The sequence below is a fragment of the Sinocyclocheilus grahami genome, unplaced genomic scaffold (genome assembly GCF_001515645.1).
Source record: "Sinocyclocheilus grahami isolate Dianchi unplaced genomic scaffold, SAMN03320097.WGS_v1.1 scaffold49.1, whole genome shotgun sequence".
In the NCBI taxonomy this organism is placed as follows: domain Eukaryota; kingdom Metazoa; phylum Chordata; class Actinopteri; order Cypriniformes; family Cyprinidae; genus Sinocyclocheilus; species Sinocyclocheilus grahami.
The window spans coordinates 1,600,620-1,603,401 of record NW_015505228.1 but is presented as its reverse complement, the minus strand read 5'-3'; the positions used below and the strand labels follow the sequence as shown (position 1 = coordinate 1,603,401).

The 2,782-nt window shown below is 36.3% G+C and overlaps 1 protein-coding gene across 1 annotated transcript in view; it reads left to right on the top strand.

The window, feature by feature from the left end:
• The first annotated feature begins 282 nt into the window (after positions 1-282).
• LOC107583037 (STE20-related kinase adapter protein alpha-like) overlaps positions 283-2,782 on the top strand; it is an 8,681-nt gene continuing 6,181 nt past the window's right edge. Inside the window, exons 1-3 of the mRNA XM_016269114.1 lie at positions 283-1,018; positions 1,552-1,694; positions 1,789-1,910. Of these exons, the coding sequence (XP_016124600.1) occupies positions 1,643-1,694; positions 1,789-1,910 (174 nt within the window). The 5' untranslated portion in view covers positions 283-1,018; positions 1,552-1,642. The remainder of the gene's footprint in view (positions 1,019-1,551; positions 1,695-1,788; positions 1,911-2,782) is intronic.

The window sequence follows — 2,782 nt, the reverse complement described above, 5'->3', positions numbered from 1 at the left end:
GTGTGTGTGTGTGTGTGTGCTCAGATGAGTACATCTATGTGCTCCTGTGTTTGGCTGCATGCACTCATCGTGCTGCTGTGACACTCATACCTCCGCACTTGCTCAGACTGAGGCTCCAGGAGAGGGAAGTGCTTGTATTTAAGTTGGGAAAAGAAAGATGAGGTCTCATAAAACTCCCTGGGTACAGTGCTTTATTATTGTGCTTGATAAACCAAAGGGAAATGAAAACTTGGGGGTTCAGTTTCCCAGTAATGTAATACTTAATATCATAATTAAGTATTAAGCCTGATTTTAAAGAGCAGGTACAAGAGATATGCAGAGTGAATCAGTGAGACTAATTCTGCATTACCCTTCATTGATGCAATATTAGGACATCTCTCTTACGAAATTGCCTCATAAGAGTTGTCACAAAGAACAAACCAACACCAGGAGTAATGGTGATGTTGTCATTGGTCACCTAAGCATGTGGAGTTGCTCATTGTGTTAATGCAACACATGGAGTCATCCTGTCAAAGCCTGGGCTTGCTGCACTGTTCACTGAAGTAGTCCTGTCTACACTTCAAAGGGCACAAAATGATTTGTTTTATGAATTGCCATAGACCTGCATGATCTCCACTGACATATGCTCTCATCGTATGTGTGAGGAATTAATATTCTTATCTGTAAGTTCCATGGCAGAGCGAATGGACGCTTTGATGTGAGTAAAAAAAGAAAAGAAAAGTATTTTATGTTTATGGGATCATGCATATCTATAATCAAATGCAACACAGTGCATTGTAGTTTATTTGATGCTTATAACATGCTTTTGCAAATACGCAGAGTTTTGTGAAGCCATTCCTGCTGCAGTTTTCAACTTCTCGGTCTCGTACTGAGTCTCAGAACAGTTGGACTGAATCTTTAATTAGCCATAATCTGCCGATCCTCAGAACTTGATCTGTATTATTCTCTGAAGAGCTTTGCAATGGCTGGGATTTATCAGTGTATGCGCAATAAAAACCCTTCCCCTCTTTAAAACCAGGTTGGTTTGTGCTGTTATCACAACAGTGGCATCAGTGTCTGTGATTGTACATGTGTGTAATCTTGAAATGTTTCCTAATTCACTAAAACTGACATTGATGGTCATTGTATATTTGGTTGATATCCCAAAATACTATGATGCATTTGAAGGAAAGCTAACATGCACTTAAAATGTTTGCTACCCGAACACTGCTTGCACAGTGACACCAAGCCTGCCAGAAACGCTAAACGTTGATGCTTTATCACATTCAAATGACAAATCGGGCATTTTATGTTTCACTATATTATTTTATAAACTTCCTACTATATCTTTGAATGTACAGTGAGTCACAAAAGTATTTGGACACTTAAATTGTGCTTCAAATATGTGCATTAGAAAGAAAGTATCAAAAGCATTTATTTGATCAAAAGAGTAATATTGTGGAAAATTATTACAGTGTAATAAAACTTCTATATTTTTATTTATTTTAAAACTGATAGCAAAACTGGATTTTCAGCATCATTTTTATTTATGCAATTTTTATGTTTAGTTAGTGTTTCCACATTTGACTAAAGACACTGTTTTTTGACTCAGGCCCATGAGGACAGTCAAGTGTCTCTGAGCCCTCTCCCACACAGAGACACCATGGGAAGCTTCCTTCGAGACAACAGCGCCTATGAGCTGCGATCTGTCATAGGTGAGGCCAGCACTAGAACAGCTCTAGATCTCTGTGAGGAGCGTCTGTGACTTCTCCAGCTGCTGATGATATGTGTCTGTCTCCGCTTGTGAAGGTCGAGGTTTGGAGGACTTGATGACAGTGAATCTGGCCAGGTACAAACCCACAGGGGAGTATGTGGCCATCCGCCGCATTGACCTGGATTCCTGTACCAATGACATGGTCAATTACTTACAGGTCAGTAACGGTGACAGCAGGGCTTCTCTCACGATATATCGGAGATGGACGATTCATATTAAAATGTCATTTTATATATATTTAAAATTGTCATTTATTTTATTTATTTTTATTATATTTACCAGAATAATTCAAATAAAATAAGTAATTATAATCATTAATATAGTAAAATATAAAAGTTTGACACACAACTGAAACAGGCAATATACATTAAGAACATTGATAATTTATATATAGAGAGAGATTTAGTACAATAAATTTACTGTTATTTAGTATTATTTATATACACTAGCATATTATACTATTATAGTATTTTTATTTATTAGCTTTTATTTGTATATTTTAGTTTACATTTTTTGTATTCCAGTTCAAGTTAGTCATTTTTGGCTTTTTTAGTGGTTTTAATATAAATGTGTATATATATATATATATAACTTATTTTTATTTAATGTTTAGCAATTTTAGTACTTCAACTTATTTCTTTTAAAGGGGTCATATAATGCTATTTCTATTTTTCCTTTCTCTTTGTAGTGTTACAAGCTCTTGGTGCATAAAGACGATCTGTAAAGTTGCAAAGACTAAAGTCTCAAATCCAAAGAGATATTCTTTATAAAAGTTAAGAGTCAGCCACGCCGACCTAAAACGCCTCGTTCTAACACGCCCCCACATATCTACATCACTATGTGGGAAGATTTGCATAACATGTTCACGCAAAGAATGTATAACATGTTCACGCAAATGTTCACGCAAAGAAAGAAGGCGTAACTTTTATTCTCGCTGTAGTATTGTTGCTGCCGCCGCCATGTCGTGGAGACACTGTGTTTCATTGTGAAAGCGAAACTACTTTGTTTGGCCTTCCAAAAGAGGATGAT